The sequence below is a fragment of the Megalops cyprinoides genome, chromosome 4 (genome assembly GCF_013368585.1).
Source record: "Megalops cyprinoides isolate fMegCyp1 chromosome 4, fMegCyp1.pri, whole genome shotgun sequence".
NCBI lineage: Eukaryota > Metazoa > Chordata > Actinopteri > Elopiformes > Megalopidae > Megalops > Megalops cyprinoides.
In genome coordinates this window covers 16,725,183-16,746,306 of record NC_050586.1, presented here as the reverse complement: position 1 = coordinate 16,746,306, position 21,124 = coordinate 16,725,183, and the positions used below count along the sequence as shown (strand labels likewise).

The 21,124-nt window shown below is 41.4% G+C and overlaps 1 protein-coding gene across 1 annotated transcript in view; it reads right to left on the bottom strand.

Annotated features, from left to right (window-relative positions):
* sgsm1a (small G protein signaling modulator 1a) overlaps positions 1-21,124 on the bottom strand; it is a 46,255-nt gene that overhangs the window by 7,287 nt on the left and 17,844 nt on the right. Inside the window, exons 3-18 of the mRNA XM_036526505.1 lie at positions 20,858-20,933; positions 13,431-13,593; positions 12,619-12,771; positions 12,449-12,516; positions 12,085-12,230; positions 10,882-11,019; positions 10,510-10,634; positions 6,986-7,053; positions 5,620-5,783; positions 3,732-3,861; positions 2,562-2,688; positions 2,121-2,185; positions 1,617-1,762; positions 876-1,004; positions 587-769; positions 310-381 (exon numbers count right to left, since the gene is read on the bottom strand). Coding sequence (XP_036382398.1) covers positions 310-381; positions 587-769; positions 876-1,004; positions 1,617-1,762; positions 2,121-2,185; positions 2,562-2,688; positions 3,732-3,861; positions 5,620-5,783; positions 6,986-7,053; positions 10,510-10,634; positions 10,882-11,019; positions 12,085-12,230; positions 12,449-12,516; positions 12,619-12,771; positions 13,431-13,593; positions 20,858-20,933 — 1,953 coding nt within the window. The remainder of the gene's footprint in view (positions 1-309; positions 382-586; positions 770-875; positions 1,005-1,616; positions 1,763-2,120; positions 2,186-2,561; positions 2,689-3,731; positions 3,862-5,619; positions 5,784-6,985; positions 7,054-10,509; positions 10,635-10,881; positions 11,020-12,084; positions 12,231-12,448; positions 12,517-12,618; positions 12,772-13,430; positions 13,594-20,857; positions 20,934-21,124) is intronic.

Sequence of the window (21,124 nt, the reverse complement as noted above, 5' to 3'; positions counted from 1 at the left end):
TATACTATTAGTATTGCTGTTAGAAATGAATGGATAAAGTATAAACATGAAAAAAACTAGTTCAGATGTATGGGGGGAATCAAAGCAAATCAATGGATGATTTTGAAAATAGATCTTATGCTGAATCCAACAAACTGGAATGCAGTATAATAACATGACAAGGAACATCATGTGTAACAAAGACATAAAATGTCAATGTATTGTACAAAGCTTCCCTAGTGAGAGCAGCAATTTAATTGTATCTAACAACATTGTAAATACACAGTATATACATGCATACTTCGGTGTGCAGTGCAGAGTTGAGGATACCTGTGTGCTGCTGCTTGAGTCACTCTGCAGCCGTGCGTGGCTCTGTCTGTCTGAGCTGCAGCTCTGAGAGGACTGGCACAGGACACCAGGGGGACCAAGGGGAGGGGCACAGAAGGGTCACAACACATGGAGAGAGGAAGACAAAAAGGACACCGAATTTGCTTTCATAAAAATCCAATCAAAAGGCATTCAACCTCCTCACGCAGAGAATACAGTCCTGGGTCTGGCAGTGATGGTTAAAGTGCGGGATCATCTGCGATGCTGTCTTTCCCCTCACCTCGTTGCTGACGGTGGAGTCCCGGTGCATCATCCTCTGGATGGTGCTGTCCACGCTGGCCCCGGAGGAGCACTTGGCCAACGCGGCGGCGTGCTGCTCCTTCTCCCGCTGCCTCACGATGGCCTCGCAGCCCAGCCACTCGCTCATGGTCTGCTCGTAGCAGGCTCGGACCTGGTCGTCCACCTGCGGGGGGGGGGGGGGGGGGGCAGAGTGTGGTCAGAGCCGTGGGTCACACGGTCAGGTGGTCACATCACCTCGGAACACCGACGGGCAGGAGCCTGAGACAAACCTCCTTCCTCTCTGCCTCCGACATCCCGAACTGGTAGTGCCCCAGCAGGAAGGGCCAGACCTCCTTGCGCAGTGAGGGGTCCACTCCCCCAAAGTACACCAGGCGCAGCAGCTCCTGCTCCTCATAGGCCTGCCAGTGAAGCCTTGGTTAATCACAGAGCTCCCTGCTCGCATCCACAGGCATGCGCACTAACAAACACACACTCACATACAATACAGCCTATGCACACCATGTTTCTCAGTTCACACTGCTTTCTCTGACAGTATTCCCTGCTGTATTAATTAACCTTCAAAACCGCTGTGCACCAGTGGGTGTCAGTTTTGAAGTTTTACTTCTAATAAATATGGAATAACGTTCATCATAATCTGTCAAGTTGTTCTTTTATTTCATTCGACAGGCAAAATTCATGATTTTTAGCATTCTGTCCATGTGCGTACGAAACGATTTTTAAATAAAACAAGTATATTACAAAAGAAGCGGAAAAAGAATGAAAGACCAATGAAAACGAACCCTGCTGGTAAATGAAATAAATTAATCTTGTTTCAATACAAAATGTCCCTTGCTGGCACACTGGGAGAGCATTAGTCATGCTTGCATATGGTTGTGTGACTAAGAATGTGAGAAATGTAATTAGCAGAGGATGATGAACAGCACTGAATATTCATGAGGTTCAAGCATCTTGACTGTGAGAGCGTGGCATTTGCATTTGCTAAACAATAAAGCTAGGCGAGTGACGCTTACAGCGCAGTCTTGCATAAACCTCTGCCAGACCTCGACGGTGAGACCCCCATAGGCGTTGTATGGGATGTCCGGATCAACGATGGTGTGGTTGACCAGAGCAGACAGATGGGTTCGCACGGTGGACAAGTGACGGCAGTAAGCCAGCCCTGGTGGACAGAAGCGAAATTACTCAGCAGCATGCAAGATTAAACACGATCTGCACTAATCATTACTGAGCAATTTCAAAACCAACAAAGCCTTTTTTCCAGATGAAATGACGAGCATCATCAGCAATACCAGAGGATTGCTATGATCATTTTCACCATTTACTTGCTAGACCAGGTGAGCACTCATTAACTGTCATCCCAATAAATGATCATGGCAGGTTTTAGTAGATTACCCTGTTGCCTGCATTTATCCTGCTCCAGATTAGAACAGCAGCTATTAATTGTCAGAGGCTTAATTAATTCTTAGTGTTTAATGTTTTGCTTGTTGCTTATTAGTTAGTGGTTATTATGTACGTACAGCCATAGAAAGCCCGGGAAATGATCTGATACTTCATGTTGTCACAGAGGAGCTTCAGAGGTGCCCTGCAGAGGTTAACAGCCCAATTAAAGCCCATTTCCACCTTCCACAAGCACACAGTCCCTAATAACGTTCAGTTACTATTTCAACAAAAACACTCCACAAAACATTACTCCACATAACTGTCAAATTTGGCAATGACTCTGGCAAACATACTGGCTTTAAATTAATACAAACCTTTTTGACATATTCTGTCCTAACTTGATTTAAAGATCAATTATACTATTGAATCTGCAAAGCAACTGGCAGTGAGGATTAAAATCTCCTTCGCACAGTAACCAGGATCCTTATGCAGAAGGCATCACTGTGGATGATGCTTAGCCCAATGCCCATGAGTACAGGAGCTTCTCAAGCAGTGGTAGCTGTGATGGGCTTGCTGACCTCTCGTGGTTGCACCCATTGGGCTGACCTCCATCTGAGGAGCCACTCTGGGAGCAGGAGGAGCAGGAGGACTTCCTGGGGGTGGGGTGCCACATGGTTGCACCCTGGTCCATCAGGTCTGGTGTGCCTACACCACACAACACATCAGCATTAATAAGGTGCATTACACTTTATCAAACCAACTGTCTTTCTTGTTGCAAGCGCCATAGGCCTTAGCACCATCAGCAAAGTTGTAAGATTGTTATGATTATTACCCCGCCTGAAGCCACTGCTCGGGTGCCAATCATGGCTGAATTATATTGCGGGGAACCAATGAATGCACCCAAATCACATAATGTTCTGATACAAGGCAAAAAAAAAAATCAAAGCTGAAAAGTGAATGGAGTTAAAGCCTGAAAGTCTGAAAATCATTGGGACGTGAACAAAAGTCTGCTTGGTAATAAGAGCCGAAGGTATTGTAAAATAGCTTTCTTTATGTTTCTCCCAGTTACAGCTCATGTGTATTTTCAGTTGAATGAACAGAACAAAAGCATTTCGAGAGACAAAAGATTTCCCAGTGGTATACCAATATATTTCTTTTTGCTACTGAAAACGTTTGTCCACGTGTCCTTGGTCATCTGGATTACTCATAGCTAATGCAGCGCTCAGCGATAAGGCTAGGCAGGAGGGAGTGGTGTAGCAGTACAGTAGAGGGTGTGTGAGGGGAAGGCTGGAAACATGACATACACCAGCAAAGAAGGGCAGCGGGGGCTGAAACAGTTAGAGCAAGTGCTGGCTGGCGAATGGACACGTGACCAAGACAATATTACAGCCATGCACGGTAGAGCCTGGGGAGGGTCCTGGGTAGCTGCAGGAGCGCTTGGGGACCACCAGAGTCCGAGACACCTGAGGGGGACGTCTCCATGGGCGCAGGGACAGGGAGCGAGAGAGGGGGGGTGCACCAGGGGGGTATAGGAGTATAGGACGGGCAATGGTAACTGTAACAAATAATGATGAAATGCTTGGTAAAACTCACTCAACTCACAGTGGAGAGGCTCTAGGTAATCAAGGTTTCACACATTGGCAACAAAAGACAATAAAAGAAACTGAACAGGAAACAGAAATGAGTCTGCTCCAGGTATAAACCTGCTCGTTTTCTTGTTAGGGCTAGACGAATGCCTTTTTACGTACCGAACTCTGACTGGCTGCCGGGGAAAAGGATGCGGAAGACGTAGTCTGTGGCTTCGTCCTCCTCTTTGTCCGAGACCGACTCGGAGGACCCCTGAGGACATCTCTTACGCAATTTAGGGAAAACCTTTCCCTGCAATATAAGACGATACACTTCCAGTTTTCCTCCACTCGCCCAACATTTTTTTTCTGTACACAGTGAAATCCTGTTCTGAAAGCAGTTACTCATTACACACATTACCTAGACACAATCGACAATGTGAGGTAAGGAGGAAAAAAACCTTTGAAAGGGGTGCTATCAACTCAGCCAATGGGCATGCAGTTCTCTAATGAAAAATAAGAAAAAACAGTGTGGTGATGAGGATGTTCGGCACACTCATTCATCCGAGAAGAGAGAAAGGTGCAATTCAAACAGAGTAATCAAGGCAGCACCGCAGAACAATGTGGTAATTCATTACACTCCGTGTTCTTTTCAATGTCTCTCATTCTCTGCCACGGTAATGTTGTCATGCTTCAATGCCCGCATGTCCATGTGTGCTACATCAGTGCTATGAAGGCTTTAACTACACAGCTGTGACTTTATTCTAGCTATCTCTGTGTCATAAACAAGCAGATTTTCTGCGAAGGATTTTATATCACAGCCACAAAGTAATCATTACAATGCAAATCAAACTGCCTCAGCTGAAGTGTTTCGCGTTTAATACTGGAATATGTTTTTGCTGTGTCCTTTTTTATAGAGATACCGAAAGCAGATAAATATGATAACTTACCACATTGAAATAATGTTTTAATGTAATAATGTATCCTGTTTTTCAGAGGCAAAACCATATGGTGAAAAATAACATGTCTGCAAGCTGTGTGGTGAAGATGTACGCACAGGGTAACATTGTGCTTAGGCTAAGAGCAACAGCTTGCTGGCTATCAGGAAAATGGATGCTACAATGCTAACAGCAAATCAATAACACTAGCAGCACATCAGCAATACTAATTACCAACTAATGTTTTGGTGGCTTTTGAACGGAAAACAATCTCTGACCCAGGCTCTTTAAATTCCTGCATCCTCCTGGATTCCACACAGAAAAATACCGGGACATTATTCTCACATGACAAGTAAATTGGATTCGCTGAAACCAAGTGAGAAGTGTCTGAGAACCCTCATTAATAACAACCCATAAAACATTAACGTCTTGCAGAGTGGAAGGGGAGGCCTGGGGGAGGTGAGATATTCTAAAATGTATAATCACATTTTAGACCGATGTTTTCACAGGAATATATCAAGTCATTATTTTCTCACTGGCGGTAAGAGAAATATCAAACTCAGAGAGTCAAAAGTAGATCCCAATGATACGTTATATTGTCATTCGTCCATTAACTCATCAATCAGGATGATAACTGAGCAGAAGAGCGGCATAAAAGCATGATTAAACTGCTCAGGTCAGGGGCTGCTGCTAATAAAGGTTATACCGTAGGCTACAATGAGGAAAGAATGAACAGAAGCACTCTTTGGAGGGCAAGTATGAGAGAAGATTCTCAGCAAATAATCAAAACCTAATATAGAGTATCTAAAAATATATGTCTATGGGGGAATGTCAGAACTGAGCATAGAAGCCCGCAGTCAACGACATTAGATTAGACTGAAAGTGAATGAAAATACGACCCAGGGCACTGCTGTCAGGAGGAGGCATTTGTCTACAAACCCTTTGCAATTCTGCGGTAGCATTTCCAACAAGGATATTAAAAACAAAGCCACAGAGAGCATTGAGTCCTGATGCTCATGCTTTAACAGGACTTCCAGTCACGTGCAGTAAAACAGACAGCCTTACCTGAAGAAGGGTGTACTGAGCAAGCAGATTCCACCCCTAGGGCCTATAGTGTGGACCTCTATACACACCTTTCCTCTCTGGGACCACAGAGGCGGGTCCAGCTGCCCATGGGGCAGGAGCCCGTTCTCCAGGCAGGATAGGAACTGCAGCAGATGGCCTCCCCTGGGGAAGCGCAGCGGGGGTCGCTGGATTCCGTCCTGACTCACCAGCACCACTGTGCCCCCACTGTCCACTGAGGAAACAGAGAATCAATGAGAATTCCCCTGACCACCCACCAACACACACAAACACAGACACACAGAGACAAGGACACACCCACACACACACACATACACAATGGTTAAGAATGTCACATACAGACAAACACACATACACACTTAACGAGTTAATGCAAATGCCACACACATACACACATACAGAATAAGAGCATCAAAAACACACAAAGATGCACATTGACACAAAAGGGTTAACAATCCAACACAAAAGGGTTAACAATCCAACACAAAAGGGTTAACAATCCTTTTACTCCTGTTCAAAGTATCAGTCCCTTATGCTTCAGTTTGGAACCTTATTCATGAAATTCACTACTGTAAACTTGAGAAAGTTTCTGTGCACCCAAGACGGGGTAACATCATCAGATTTTCCCATTTTTAAAGATTAAATCCACATAGTATGAATGAATATTTTAATACCACAGATATTTTTTGTGAAATTGTTATTTTATGTAGTGCGCTAGACATAATGTCTTTCTTTGTGAATTGTTATTGCAAATATCTGTTTGTGTTCAACTGCCTTTCTTCATTTGAGTATCAACAAATGAAGTCCTAACACATCAACTCCTAACAATCCCTATTGAGACCTACGGCACTGAAAGCAGTGCAATGGACCATTAAAATAGCTCTAATTTTCATCACAATATGGTTCATTGGTTACCAGGCAATGGCTGTCATATGTCTTTTTTGTGTACTCTTATAGGTTGTTCTGATGCACCAAGAAATTCATTTCTTTAACATCTTTCTCGTCTCACCCAGCATTGCTTAAATGAAGGCTTTCAATCAAAGCTTTCAAATGAAGGTTTTGATTCTTACAGTAAAATACAGTATATTCTTTTACTTTTCTATCTGTATTGTTCTCCAAGTAGTGCTGAACTATATCTATAACTATAATACCCTAACCTCAAAATCGCAAGCCCGTAGGAGCTTTTCCTGTTCATGCTCGTAACACACGTTAGGATTATAAGTATTCTTTCAGATAAAAAGTCTCTCTCTGCATATAAAAGAAATGCATTTATATGAAGGACTTCACATTTTAGTCTTTAATAGACTGAATCACACAGCAATACACCTAATTTTACCAACCCATCCCTGTAATAAAATTTCACTTAAGCCAACTAAAACTGTGCATGTGTAATTGTACATTGTTCTGAAAGCCTACCCTGCTGGTGACAGTGCAAATAGACTATCTCCTCCAGGCGGATAGTCATGGCGTAGTCCCAGTAAACACTGAAAGAGAACAGATTAAACACATGTTCACTGTGGGAGTTCCAACATTTAACTGACATTATGCATCACAGAGAAATGAAACATTCAGCAATGACATTAGCATGGTATTTCTTTCAAAATTATCTTACTTTTGTTTATTTGTAAGACTTCCTTCTTTATTGAGTGTAAATTATTAGGTGCAAAGTATTACCTGTGCAATATAGTGTGTTTTCCAGATTGATATTTCCTTTTCTATAAGTGTTTACATGCAGCTTATATAGCATATATCTTACATAAGCACTTTCAGAAAATTCAAAAACCGAAAAACAACACTGAGTTGTTACCTTGGTTTTTAACTTTATGCAAGATGACAAATTCCTGACTATTTTCACAATTATATTTTAAATATTTGAATCTTTTCTTACACAACACATGGCTATATTGCTTTCCTCCAAAAGCAATTAGTTTTCCTTCATGGGAAAACCCTGAAAGTCTGCACTTTCTGATGAATTTAGCAGGCTGTAGACATCCAAAGAAACACTGTTGGTGACAAAAATATGTTTGACTGGATGAAGTTCTGTAGAATTACATTCACTAACAAGAAAGTGAAACCTATTATAGAGCCCGGGTCATGCATTTCAGCTCACCTAATAAATCTCTTGGATGTGGTGAACAATTATCTTGTGTACATTATACATTACATACAGTACTGGATACAAAAAAATCCTGTTGGTCATGACGTTCGAAGTGTCAAGTCTGTGGCAGTAGCAGGGGGATTAGCAGGACATCAACATGATGTTATATTCTTGTCAGTAAATGTATCATGCTTCATTTAGTTTGAGGAATTGTTGCAGGAGATGACAGGTCTAAGAACAGCACATACATATAAGGATGGCACAAGTCAAAGATAGGCCTAAGTTGAACATACTGTTTTTTCCCCTTATTCTGTGAAGTGATGTGACATATACATATGAAAATGCGGTAAAATGTAAAAGAATTGCTTTATTTTCAAGAATAATGACATAACTCTTTTCATATTTGATTTGCTGTAATTTGTAGCACTCCATCCATTTGTAAATAAAACATGACTTGTGTATCCTGAATGTTTTAAAATTTCATTCACTGGTTGACAGCAGTATTTTACAAAGGTACACTTTGCTGAAATGATTCAACTCTGATTGTGGGGGGCATTAAAATTGAACCATTATGCTAAACAGCAAGACAGTAGCCAATTTAATGGCCTTTTGCATACACACAAAAATTAAAGGGATCAAAATGATGGCAATTACATTGGGAATCTTTCATACACACACACACACACACACAGCTATAGATGTAGACATACTGTAAATATGTATAGGATACTGGAATTAAGATCTTCAACACAATGAAAAGTATTTATAAAGGTCAATGCAACCATTCACTGCAGTTTGATATCTATTCATTTAAATGACCTTCAGCAATATCAGCAATACTGCCAAAATTGAATGTGTGTATTAAAATAAAATATGCAGTGGATACTGAATGGGCATACAACACCAGGTCTTCTCTGAGACTACAGCTCATCAAATGCATACTTTACAAGGACCCCTGCCACATAATTAAAGTTATGCTGCATGACACCCATAGGAAGACAGACATCTGCAGAGGTGATACCACTGAAATGTGCTGTTCCTCAATATACGTAACAAGTACAGTGAACTGTGAAAGTAACTTTAACACTGATTTTGGACACATGTTGACTTGAAAATGAACCAGACACCTGATCTCAATGAAAACATCCAGAAAGAATCATGTTGATCTGAGAACAACTGGATTGTTCTCCATGATTAAGTTCTATCATTCAAATCACTGTACGTGCTGTTGGGATTTACATTTCTGTGTATCATTGAAATCACTGACTAGCACATTTATTCTGGTGGCTGCATGAAATATTTTCTCTGGATTCATAAGAATAAAAGTTAGACAAATACCATAAAATAACATTACTGTCCACAGATGTATTGTCAAGCTTCATCTTGCCACTGTGATACAAAAACGAAGACATCAAAAATAATGGACTGTAAAAAGATATAGGAAATGCAGCACCCACATACATCAAGCCATATCTCAGTATTGCACATCTATATTGTTCTGCCCCCACATCATACCCCAAAGATCCTATGCAGTCTTGCTTAAGCTTAGGGTTCATATCAAGAATCAATATACAGCTTGGTAGTTATTGAACAGCAGCAACAGTCCAGTATTACATACTGCTTCAAATAAATAAATAGAAAAATAAAATACTCATTCGTATCTTCCCTTCTGTTCCCCATCGTGCCTAAAAATCACAAAACAGATGAAAATCTCACGTATCTAAATTCAATAGGTTTACTGTTCTGGATGAAATAGACTTCTTAAGATGTTTTTCCATGCTATTGGCACTCTACGACCCATGCCTGAAGGTAAAAATTCAGCACTGAGAATGCAGCAGGAGTGAGAAGCACCCGCTGGTAATGGCAAAAGCTGTTCTTACAAATCGAGTTGGACAAATTCACCAAGCTGGCGCTGCAGTTTTCCAGTAATTCTACCCACTATGTTTGCAACTCTTGATAGTTTGTTTTTATTCTTGACACTCATGTTCCAAACAGTACATGCAAGCTTAAAAAGGGGATGCAAGATACAAAGCTCTTGTAAACCCTTCCCAGAATATGGTAACTAGGGAGCTGAAACATATAATGCATCTTTACCAGTCTGGCAGTGCTAGACCACTCACAACCTTAGACATAAGGTTAAATTCAAACCATTATGCTAAACAGCTAGACATTAGCCAATGTAATGGCCTTTTGGATATACTCAGACAGTGAATTGCCCTGTGACTATGCCTTGGGAACTGTATCCAGACTAAGACCTACAGTGCAAGACATGCAATGGTTAAATCAAACGCTCCCAATATTTCCTTTCATTCTATAGTTTCGTGCAAGGAAATCAATTAAAAATCAAATAAATCCTTTAATACTATTAGAAAGATATACTAAAAAAATAACACCCCAAATTGTCCTTTTTCTTCTGTGAAAACAACTTTTTCTGTGGTAAGATTTGTACCTTTGGATAATATATCTGAAACTGTTAAAGCAATTAAAAAAATGTAAATATATGCACAAGCCAAAAATTCAGTGGAGACTCTCTTACAGGTGCCATCCACACTGAAAACAAAACAGCTCATCCAAAATCCCAGCCACTGTCTGCTGAAAAAAAATGTTGACATGCTCTGAGACGGCAGACCCCCAACAGGATGAGTTTATGCCAGGACACAGTCCAAACATCCACACACAGCAAATCCCATTTTAAACAGCTGCCATCACTAACACTTATGTTCACTTATGCAAGTGTTGCATATTTCTGTGAGTATGCAGGCAAACAGTAACGAATGCAGGCACACGTTAGCATTGGTACACATTAGTGGTACGGAATGTTGTCTGGCTAGGGCACTCTCACCTCCTCTCGTAATCCAGGTCCCCTACAGTGCCATTCATCAGTTGATTGGGTGTCCACTTTAGGGTCATGGCGTCAGCTGTCTGATGGAGGGAGAGGTATCCTGGGATAGCCTCCATGTCATCCCTCTGGGGGGGGGGACAAAATATGTTGCAATACTGACTCACAATGTCCTACACATAAATGTCTGCTTGGTGAAAGGTTTAAGCAGGAAAGACCCCCAACACTTGGCAAAGGTTAGTACATCTGGGGGACAGTGACATTTGGCCAATGTGATTTAAAAAAAACTGAACAGAAAAAGAACGCCAATGCATTTTATTCACTATTTTAAAATTTTGCTAAAGAACTCTAAGTAACCGCTGTGCAGAAAAGTACCGGCTGCACAAGGACATTGTTCTTCCCAAACAGCAGTGTGGCTCTGGAGTTCTGGTGCAGCGACTCCACATAGTCCCGTGCCGAGGGAGAGGGCGATGGGCGCTCATCCATGCTGCTGCTGGAGTGTCGCTTCTGGATCTGAACGCAGAGAGGCATTCACATTTACCACAGAGGATTTCAGATCATTCAGCTTGGTTTATCACAGTCATTACAGTGCAGCTCAGCTTCTCATTAGAGTGCAATCATCTCATTTGACATCACAGATAATACATAATAACGACAACATGATTCTGCAAGTTTAGATCTGCTGTTATTGTGGTGGCAATGTAACATAGTGGTAATCAAACGATTGCTGGTTTGATTCCCCTGCTGAAACACTGCTGCTTTACCCTCGGGCAAAGTACTTAACCCACAAGTGTCTCAGTTAATATCCAGCTGGACATTTGAATGGATAACATGTAAAAACTGTCACCTATGTAAGCTGTTGTGGGCAACATCATTTGCTAAATGACAATAATCTAATGCAATTTTGCGTGCATTTTCCAATTTAAATCACACTTTTTGTGTGAAAATATAAGTTATATTATACGTATGACAGTAGACCACTGGAGAAGGCCATCAAATAATACATTACTCACAAAATGTGGGTTATGAGACATCTGTAAATGTATAGGATAGGAATACAATGTCACTATCGAAAGTGCATTTAGTTGTGAAGAACACTCCAGTAGCCTATCATTATGAGAGCCCAGGGTAGAAAGCTGTATTGTAGCTGCAGCTGCAGCTCTAGCGTTGTGGGGGAATAAGAGATAATGAGGCACATTAGATGAAGCGCAAAGCCTCCCGCTACAGGGGATGGTGGTAATGGCAGGAGACTGCCACAAAAACCTCATTCAGCCTTGACCAGCAGCTCTCTTTTGGCTCCTGCCGTGGCTCTTAGTGCACTGCCCAAAGCAGGCGTGTCCTGATGCACAGACCACACACTTATCAGAAATACGCCCATTTCTTTTGGGGGAAATGAGCTCTGTGGGTGAAAGGACCAAAGATTCAAAATTTTCAGAAGAGGAGCTTTCAGTTGCAAAAAATAGCACTAATGTACCATGGCACAGTATGCCAAAGTGTTGGCGTAGTAAAAACACAAAATCAAAAAAAAAAAAAAAACAGCTTTGCAAACCACGGGTCTCTTAGTCGGCAGCCACTCACACAAAGAGCAGGCCGCTTGGTGGGAGAGTCTTGCCGGCAGTAAGCGCTGTGAATGCGGTGCCTCTGGACCAGCTCATCAGCCGAAGGGTCCGTCCAGAAGTGATCAGCTGTTTTCATCTTGGTGTACTCCAATGCGCAGGGGCCAACTGAGAAATTGGATTGACAGTGAAATTGCAGAACAGCAAACACAAGCATGTATAAGGGCTGAATGGTGTCCTGCAGAGCTGCTTCAATAGGAGAAGAAGAAGGAGCAGGTCAGGGAAATGATCACGTTCACACCTCCCGCATATCTTCCATCGTTGAAGGCTAAATCTATTCAAATTTTCTAATTCCAGTGTAATTATTAAGCAGACTTCGCCATTACCTAACAAAGATGCAAGGATGGGTCCATCCACAGGATCCATCAACACTGCTTCTTTCTCATAGAATTTGCTGAAAGAAAAGGAGATACACTTTAGTCCATGCCCGACAAGGATATATCTGCATCAAGTACATTCCCTGTGCAATAAAGGAAATGTCTCCAAGCCCCTTCACCTGCTGTTCTCCACCAGGTAAAGCACAATTTTGTCCAGGACCTTCTCGATGAGGGCAGTGCGAATCCAGAGGTGCTTAATGGCCTGGGGGGAGATGTTGGGCATCTTTGGCAGCTTGCGGGTGGTCTCAGGGTTTAGCGGGACCTGGTTCCGTCTAATTCAATGACAGGAGAGGGGGGAAAAGAGGAGCTATTTGGAATCCGAACAAAACCTGTGGACTCTTCATCAGTCAATATGTCCAACAACCTTTAATAAGTGAGACATAAAAAAAGTTTCTAAATAGCAAAATGTCCCATAGTAAATTGATTACTGAACCAAGCAGAACATTGGAAAATTCTACAACCAATTTGTCCATCTTACAGTCTGAGCCTTTTGAATTGGTCAGGATACTTCACCTTTTGACAGCCTGTCTCACAGCTGATATTAAACTGTCCACGCTGAATTCATGTGATGTATGTGTCTGGATGAATTCCTTCCAACTGAACGCTTCAATTTACCAAATAGGTGTTATGATTCATATGACTGTCAACCTGGAAGACTAATACACGTGTCTGCTGCACATCATGTGCATAGGAACATATTCAAGGCACTTAATATACAGAGAGAGAATTCAGTTGAAGTATTGAACAATACACTATACAAAGGAAGAACCAACCAGCTCCCTCTACCACCTGTTTGAAGGCACAGAGTCAGATGAAACACAAACACTACAGTACCTAACGACTAATGTTGACCCCAGCGACCACAGTGGGTCTGCTCTGGGACACAGCCAGCTTGTGCGTGTGCAGAGAGTGGACGGAGATGTGGTCTCACTTGCTCTCGATGATCTGCTCCAGCTCCTGGGCCTTCTTGCAGAGCTCCTCAGCAGGCGGGAAGCTCTTCCCCACCTTCATGAAGAGCGCCGCAATTTTGTTGCTGCGCAGGAACCCAGCCGCCCGCCGCTTCAGCCCGTGCAACACGCACGCCTCCACAGCAGCTGTGTACACACACACACACACGCGCGCACCATTTTCAAATTAGAAACATAAAATCGCACATAAGCCAAGTGGTTTAACATGAAAAAGACATGCTGTCTGACACTGTTCTAAAAGAAGCTAACATTACGATATGCTAGCATGCTGAAGATTAATACAATAATATGAACAAAACAGGTTGCACAAAAGGTTGTGCAAGCTCAGAAATTTACTTAAATATAATTATTATTCATATTACAGCTTGCAGTTTCCATTTCATCGTGTGCTGTTCCAATAATGGCAGCTGGAGCTCAATAAATTACACTTTTAAAATAATTATTTCATTGTTTTTTTCTATACTTCTTTACTGGAAATTGCATGAAATGCAAAATGCTGAATAACTTTTAGCATAACAACTTTTAGCCAAACTGCCTTACAAATTAACAATGGGAGAGTCACTGAAGGTAGCCACACTTGAAAAGCAATAGTTCTTGGCTGCCTATCAAAAAACTTAATATTGTATTTTAGATAAATTAAATTTTATAAATAAAGAAACCAGTTTTTTCAGCCACGAATAAGAAGCACTGTGGGATATGGTACTATTACACCATAAAGTTTGGGCCATGTAGCTTCAAAGCTGTAGGATAAGTCAGAGTTTAAGCAAAAAGAATACAAATCCTGTCATATTTCAACGGTCTTGGCATGTCAGCATGTAAGCAGACAAATTAAACAGGATCTCTGTTGCAGAAAATCATATTAGCAGTGAATATTATTTTCACTCTTGTGTTTATATGCAGAATGCTACAGGGATTGAGTTCCCCTTCCTTTAACTGAATTTCATCTAAGGTCTTATCTGCTGATGTGAGCAGCTAAAAATGTCTCATCTGAAGTAATTACTGGAACCAGCACAAAACAGAACACCTGCACAGAATGCTCCTAAATTTATCTGCAGGGATCTATGCATGTGAGTATCTCATCTTGATACTGAACAATACTATTGTGATTACTAAGCAACTGCATCTTCAAAATAAGTCTTCAAAACACAGAAAATGGTAGCACTAATTATACAGATCATTATTGCAATTGGCTCCTCCTTCCAAAATACTTGATACTTGTACTAGATTTGAGAAATGAGGGCTGGACCAAACTATCCATGATAGCACTCACTCACACACACACACACACACACACATACACACACAGACACACACTTCCCCTTAGCCCTACGTGGCAGAGTCTGAGCTCTGCTGATATCCCAGCCCTCTCTCAGGAATAATCCTGCATCTCAGCTCACACGGGGTCTGGGGGGGAGGTGGCCGTAGTTGTCATGGAAACCACTGCTGATGGAGTGCCTGCACTGTGAGGTGCTGGAGCCAGAGAGCTCAAGAGGGCTGGACTGTTTGTCATCTCTCTCTCTCTTTCGCTCTGTCTGTCTCTATCTCTGTGACACGTCAGCCTCTTAATTATCGTCACTATGTGTTGTTGCTTTGGAAGGGAGGTACATATTCAACAACTCCCATTCCCTTAAGATCTGACTGGTACTGTGATTAAGAAGGATTGATCAGGATGGAAAGGAAAAAGGGCACTATGACATCCAGCTGCATTTTTATTAAGTTGAATGAAGATGCTTTTCTGTCCTTGTTTTTCAAATCAACATTATAATATTGAACACATTTCCCCCAGCCTATTTGGTATCAATACTGCCCTGCCTGTAAATGGTTGTCTCGTGGAATAAAGGAAAGCCTCCACACCTAAAAAATTTAAAACAGTCAAAGGAAGACAAAGATGTCTTCATGGACGATGACCAGTCAATTATAGACATGCAGGAGCATTGACAATACAGGGTCACATTGTGCCTGGTTCTATTCTTGCAGCTACTCTTTATTGTCCCCTTCCTCACTGATGCTCCTGTACAGTTTCATTATGCTGTACATAAATCAGTAAATGTTTTCCCCTGTTACATACCTACCTGGAAATGGAGGACTACTTGGAAAAATAGAATTTTGTAGCTCACAATAGCGTAGAAGGAATGAAATGGAAATGTAATGTCAGATGTACTCATGCAATATATGTTAGATACTCTGAAAACACATGTTATGATGGGTCTTACATAAGAACTACATGCCACCTTTAAAAAGTAAAGCATAAGCATTCATATGCACTCACTTCAACTGACATACTCATGGGGTGTGCAATATCATAATGTGCCACATCAGAATGTTGTGGAAATCTCACCTATGACACCCATGGTGACAAAGCACCCCCTTTGACAGTCTATATTGGTTTGCTGAAGTGATCATGAATGTTTATGTTTATGAATGCGCTCATGCCATCCTTACACGATACCCTTTCGTAAAACATTACTGGGCTATCTATTGCAACAGAACAAAATGGAACAAAACAGGCCACACAACAGGCTAGTCAACTAAATGCCAATTTTCAGCAGCATTGCCAATGTTATTTCCATGGCAACTAACAAGACACTGAATTATATTCATCAAATGGCAAATGGGCACCTGCAGGGTTTTCCCCAACACATGATCTTATGAAAAAATCAAAACGCAATTAAACGGATTAAAGTAATTGCCCCCAATTGACCATGAGCAGCTGTGCATGATGAGAGATTCTGAGTGCCACTGTCTGGGGCAGGATTGAGAAGAGGGCAGGTGTTTCTCCACAGGGTCTCAGAAAGGAGCACTAAAAATAGTCCAGGGCAGCCAGCCGTTGCCAGGAGATCCAGCAAGTGTGCCCGCATCGCACCAATAATGCCGAAAACCCTTAATTCTGAATGACATCAACAAATTGAAACCTGCGTCCTTTTCTTATGGCGATGTCTCCTCCTCCTGATAAAAAAGGCGATGTGAGAGAGCTTGTGTGGTCGGAGGGGAGCGAAAGGGCAGGTGGCTGCGCTTGACATTTCAGCTGCTCCAGCCTCCCTGAAAAAAATGGAGATGAACCCTGACTTCTGAGTGCATCGTAAATGTTACTGTAATCATACGGCTAATTGCTCCCCAGCGGGACGTCAGAGCCACTTCCGTTTTTTCCTCTCTGTCCAGGAGGAGGACAGGGCAGCGCAATCGCAGAATCCATTTCGCGAGCAGGCCTACATGCTACCCGAGGGGAAGAGCAGACGCAATTTCTGAAGATGAGCCACAGATGGCCCAGGAGAGGCGAGAGAGAGGAAATCAACAACAGAGGAACAGCACAACAAAGGACAGAACAGACTGCTGCGTGACTGCTGAGCCACAACCGTGTGTTGCTCCATTCAAACCAGGGGAGATTTCGCCTCTGCATCAAAACAGGAACGTCAGTTTCACTTTTGTGAAACACTGACAGCCAAACGCTTTCAAATGAAATATTCACTTCATCTGCACACTCTTTACTGTCAGCCACTGCGAATCTGCCCCTTAACAGAATGTCTACGCAAGTCAACGTAGTTGTGCACGGTGTTGGAATGATCCTTCCCCAATGTCACACCTTCTGTTTACTACAGTTATCATTTACCACCCATGTAGGATTATGAAATGTGTGCTCTGAGAGAACAAAGGTAATCAGTTTGTACACAATCAGTCGGCCCTGAAAATCAGCCTAAGAGTCAACATCCACCAATCAAGCATATGTGGAGCTGCTTTGGATTTTCCTCCTCCCTCACAGCAAGTGTAATTCTAGTACCTAATAATAAAGGTGGGAAATAACTGTTTCTTGACACCCTTGGAGTGGGAGAGCTTTGTCGGGCTGGAAGGTGTGTAAGTGTAGATGCTGGTTCTAGTAAAGCTCAAGCAGATATGAGGGAATCGCGGGTGTTAGAGGGTAATGAGCTGTGAAAATCTGGTCGGTGAGTGACACAGTGTCTGTCATGCCATGACAGACGTGTGGCTGGGGAGTGGGCTTCAGTGAGTCAGGCCTACCTGTCCTGCTGGGAGATTGTCAGGTTGACTCTGCTGCTTTGGCCAACATAGTCTTGATTTATTCCCGACATTATGCAGAGTGCCGATTAGCGGAAACTATTTCCGCCACATTTCAGTGACAGGATCCCCCACACCCAGAGAGAGGTGTTGGCAAATCTTTACACCGAATAGCATTACTACTCCACAGATGAACTGAAAGGAAAGGCAGTCTGACTCAGAGACTTACAGTGTTTGAGTTTGCTATCTTCAAGCTGTTTAATATGGCAGCCACTCGTACCTCGTGAAAGTTCACTTTAAGCTCATGAAAAATGCTGGTAGCATGTTACAGCATGGAATTTACTGTCTTTCAGAAGCAATTGACTTTATATGAATATTTTTATTTGACCATGCATGTCACAAATGCTCCTATCCACACACACACACACACACACAAATCACAAATACACACACACATGGATAGTCTATGGAATTTTAAGATTACAATGTATAATTCAGCACTTTATGTTTACTTTCAAGACATTAACAATGAGCCTTTTCTGCCCCACCACCGGTCCCTGAAGAAAAAAACTGAAAATGTTCGAGCTTATGAGGAAACTCCTATGTCTATAAAACTATACAGTATAAATTAGGGCTAGCAGTAGGGACTTGTACTAAAGTATGTGAATCTTACATTGTGTCATGTTTGTAAATGTAAATTTTTGTAAAATGTTTAATTTATGAGGCTTTCCATTTCTTAACATGCAAATAAAGTGCATTCAGAGACCTTGATTGCCACTATCAAATGGGTAACTGATTAATTATTTGAATATGGTGTTGCAAGACAGCTGATGTACCTGTGTGCAATTAAGGTCTCTAAATGTAGGTGTATAACAGGGACGTACACTTTAAGAGCTTTGCTGATGGTTGTAAACACTGGTTTAATCTGCTGTACAGGCTTTTAAAGGAATGGGTTTTTTAAACTAAATGGTACCTTAAAAATTCTGCTGTTCTGAAGGGTATGTCACCAAACTGACCAAAGGTCTTACATTATTAGATAATAATTTGTCAACAGTGTATGCACTCCTTCTGAAAACTTTGTAAAAATTGTATTAAAAAGATTGCAATGAGATATGCCATTTTGAGTACGAGCAGAAAGGTTATATATATGCGAATACTCTCATGAAATATTAAACTGATGTTTTATGCCTTGTCTGTGACCATGAGGCTGATCGAGTCAGAGCTCTTTCCAACTGATGATCACAGGGACATTACCCTAAATACATCACTTTTAATGCTGTACATTTAATGATTCAATGCTTTGACTTTCATGCTGGGAAAGAGTTGGTCCTAGATCATATAGATCCTTGATCTATATGATTCATGGATGGTGAGTGAACCTGTAAGGGTTAGGGCTTACAAGGTTCTGCCCTAACCCTGGACAACAAAAACAAACTCACATTTCAAACTGATAGCATCAGGGGAGGAACAGCAGTAATCTGCACTAATGACATACTGGAAGCTGACATGGGCTACCTTTCTTGTATTTGTAGTCACAATATTTTAGTGGCTCAATCAACTCAGTGACTCACATTTAAAAGCTGTATTTTTTGCAAAATTACACACATCAAAGGACTTCAATCAACAGGCGGTGTTTCTCTGTGTAGCGGCCGGATGCAAATTTTTTTTTCATGAAAGGCAGGGCTATGTCTGTATTTGTTTTCAAATAACAGCGTACAGTGTTTCCATTTCTTGCTTATCCGATAATCATGTTATTTTGCTATGTCCATATCTCAAGTGCCACACAGGGCCCTAGTTCAATTCACTACATTTTGCATAAGTTAATAAATGTTTGAAAATGTTGATTCTATAACGATGATCTGGTTTTAAATTATTTTTGGTGGAGCTATGGGTTCAGATAAAATGTTTATTAAATACATATATTTAAAATATCTAATATATGTAAACATTTTCAATCAATGGACTAAAAAATGAAATTACTGCTGTAATAATGTCAAAGTAAACAAGTTAATATGTAATTTTTATGCCATTTCAATATTAATTTAAAGTGAAAATAAAATACCTATATAGTTAAAACATTAAAAGGTATAATGAGAATAGCAATGATGATGATGTATGTACCTCTTAATTTTGAAGCCTTGAGAACTGCAACTAATACTGCACCTTCCCTAGCTGAATTAGTCTTTTTCAAATATGTCTGGAGGTGGTACAATTAAGAAGTACTTCTCTTACAGAGCCTTTAAAAACTAATCAGGGTTACAAGGGATGCACCTACACTAGATGTCTAGATGAGTTTCACAATTTATCTAATGACTCCATTAGCAAAATCACCATATTTTTGCAGTTCCACACTGCAACAGAATTCCATAAGCATACGCAAACTTGTATATGCATTAGGCTTAATTGTGCATACAAATCCTACAGGGTGTGCTTACCAAATATCATCTGACATTCTTCTAGCCCTTGAGTCTCCTTCAGAAAGCCTGACATCTGACAAGTTTGTTTGCCTGATGCTATGTGGGCAGTGTCTTCTCACAGATCACTGCTACGCTCCACAAACACCAGATGGGAACAAAAATAAAGGCTCTGTGATGTTTAGTCATCTGAGACTAGTTTAGTTTAGGACTGGTTTATATTTCCCTTAAAAATACAGATACATTCTAAAAAGTGCAAAATAGACAGAATTAGTATTCTCATTGGGTTTGCATGATAGTGATTAATGAGGGGGGTGGTCATTAATCACAGTTTGGATTTGTTTGGATTGAATTGTATAAGGTAAGATGGACATGTGGCATGAGCTAAATTGCTGTGGGAAATTAATCATGTTGTATTCCAGAGCTGGCTGCCTCCTCAACGTTACCCTTTTGGGGTGTAACCTGACATGACTGACTAATATGGTATGTAATTCTTCCCATCGTATGTAGTGCCAGTCCTCTGATGATCACTGAATCAGCACCACATCTGTCCACAAGCCCCTGTGCGAATGCATTGTTGGATTCCAGCCATTTGGTGTGGCACTCTTAGACAGAGCCTGTATGGATCTGCTTTCTGGTTAATTGTCTTGTAAAATCTTGTAAACAAATCAATAACAGACAAATTAGACACTACTCTTTGAGCTCTGTGTGGGCCCTACTTGTGAATCTGTGTGTGCTTCATCGATACTGGGCTGTGAGACTTAATTGGCCTGCGACATAGAGTATCTGAAGGTACATAAATAGATTTTCTGAGTGGAACCATAACATTTCCATTTTTTTCATATATATATGCGTGTGTTTGTGTGTGTGTGTGTGTGTGTGTGTGTGTGTGTGTGTGTGTGTGCGCATGCAGCCAGACAGAGAGAGAGAGGGAGGGAGGGAGAAGTCTCTCTCTCTCTCACACTCACCACAGAAGGACACAATGTGGCTACTGTCTTCATGCACAAACTTCCTGGTCACTGCCTCCTCCATGATCTGCTTCACCTGTGTCACAGAAAGAGTAACACACTCAGGTCTCCTCAGCCTTACATATCATACACATACTGTGTATTACACCCAGTCACTATTTTTGACCCATTAATGACCCAGTCATTATTCTTTACTATTTTTGATCCACAGAATCCTGAGTTTAAGCATAGACATGTTTTTTTAAATGTGGTCATATGAACATGTTA